The 1,998-nt window shown below is 50.3% G+C and overlaps 1 protein-coding gene across 1 annotated transcript in view; it reads right to left on the minus strand.

Moving 5' to 3' along the window:
- Positions 1-1,910, minus strand: part of FGF9 (fibroblast growth factor 9) — a 30,008-nt gene extending 28,098 nt beyond the window's left edge. The window contains exons 1-2 of the mRNA XM_008630981.2: positions 1,523-1,910; positions 540-803 (exon numbers count right to left, since the gene is read on the minus strand). Of these exons, the coding sequence (XP_008629203.2) occupies positions 540-803; positions 1,523-1,664 (406 nt within the window). The 5' untranslated portion in view covers positions 1,665-1,910. The remainder of the gene's footprint in view (positions 1-539; positions 804-1,522) is intronic.
- Between the last annotated feature and the right edge of the window lie 88 nt (positions 1,911-1,998).

Below are 1,998 nucleotides of genomic sequence, written 5' to 3' on the forward strand. Positions count from 1 at the left end.
CGCTGCGGGTCGGCGTGCGCTGCCGGTAAATCCTCGCCGAGCAGCGAACCAGGCAGGGTGTGCAATTCGGGCAGTTACTAGGGCAGGTAATCGGCAGAGAAAACGAAAGAAAAGCCCTCGTCAATTTGCGTATAGGACGAGAGCCACTCCCTCCAGGAAACTCGGTGAATTTTGAATTGTGGTGGTTAATGATTAAAAACCCTTTAAACTCGCGAAATCAAATCATTCAGCAGAAACGTCCCGAACAAAAATTCCACCACCGCCACCACCACCTCCCAGTACGCGTCTGCTCTTAAGCAGAACTTGGGGCTACACAAACATCGCTACCAAACACCCGGCGACTTCGGCGAGGGCTCCTGCTCCGCCGCGGTGGTGCCGCTTGTGTACATCTGCACCCCCGGACACATTCATTTTTCCCCTCGGCGGATCAACACAAACCCCCCTTCCCGCACGCCTCGCACCCCCCACCGTCCCCCCGCCCGCAGTTCTGCCCCATTATTTCATCACATGACCACTAAAGGGTTAAGGATAATACCTACCAAATCTGCTGTGGTCTTGCCTGGTTCCCTGGATAGTACCATTGGGGAAGATTTCTAAATGAAATCCAGTCCTGCAGTATAGCTGCCTCCGCCTGAGGATCCCCTTTAAATGGTCCAAGTCCGTGACCGCAGGCCCCCTGGGTAGCCCACCTGCCTCAGACTGACCCAGGTGGTCACTTAACAAAACCGGACTATCCACCGGCAAAACGGGCACATTCCCAAAGGGTACTGCATCCTGCACACCGAAATAGTTCCCAACTTCACCTAAGGGAGCCATCAGAAGATTCTGCTTTTAGAGAATGAGAATAAACAATAATGATGGTGCCAAACCCAGGAGATATAAGATTAGGTATATTCCACTCCTCTCCCCTCCCTAGCGCAGTTACAGAGAAAATGTTCTTTCTTCAATCCATTAAATGCATAAATAAAAGTAATATTCTGTTTTGACTGGTACAGGTTCAAGGTCAAACCAGTTAGTCTAAGAAACCACCACTTTATACTCACACACTGACATATTTATAAACATATAGATGTGTATATCTATATAAATGCATATATCCCCAGCTCTTAGCAAGCAATACGGTCTTCAGCCCATCCAACTGTAATAAAGAAAAAAATCCGTAGTTTCTCCATTTGGTTTAAGATAAGAATGACCATAGCAACTTAAATACCTAGGCGTTATAGGGATTTTTTTTTAAGATGCACAGGCTACGTCAGGATTTATGGATTCTGACTCCAGAAAGGCATGCGCTGTTTTTACTCTATAACAGACTGCATACATCAGCATGAATCCTGCAAAGGGGGAGGGGGGAAATCTCACGTTGTTGGCTGAGATAAATCCAAAAAAAAAAAAAAAAAAGGAAAAAAGAAAAAGGAAAAAAAACTTTTGACGTCCAAATCTATTATCCAGAATTCTCAGGAGGCTCAGCAGATGTCCACTGGTTTAGGATTATTGACGATCCACAAGCAAAGCAGCAACATACAAGCGCTTGTGTCTTTCTTGGCTGGCTCGAAACAGGTGTTGCTTCTGCAGGGCTCCCTGTGAAATGTTGTACTCCAGCACTGAGCTGCAGCTCTTGACTGTGGATCTCCATCCAGCACGCAGAGTGGCGCAGGAAGAGGCATTGGGCTGGGTTTAAGGTAGTCCTGATTGCTGCTGGAAGGATTCTCCGAGGTCCTAGCGCTCAGCCCTACCTGCTGCAATACCGAGCCGCTTCCAGCGCTCGGCACGGCGCGGAGCGGCTCTTGCTGCTCTGCGGCAGCGCGGCGCTCGCCGGCAAATAAATAAATAAGTGGGCGAAACTTTGGGGGAGGAATAAAGCGACGCGATGCTAAATATACCGCGCCCGCCCGCTGCGGGAAGCGGGCTCCTCGGGAGATGCCCGCATAGCCCGAGTCCCCCCTGACATTGGCGGGGGGAGCGGGGCGGGCAGCGCCCTGCCCGCCCAGCCCGAGCTCG

This window comes from Corvus brachyrhynchos, unplaced genomic scaffold (assembly GCF_000691975.1).
Source record: "Corvus brachyrhynchos isolate BGI_N302 unplaced genomic scaffold, ASM69197v1 scaffold363, whole genome shotgun sequence".
Taxonomy (NCBI): Eukaryota; Metazoa; Chordata; class Aves; order Passeriformes; family Corvidae; genus Corvus; species Corvus brachyrhynchos.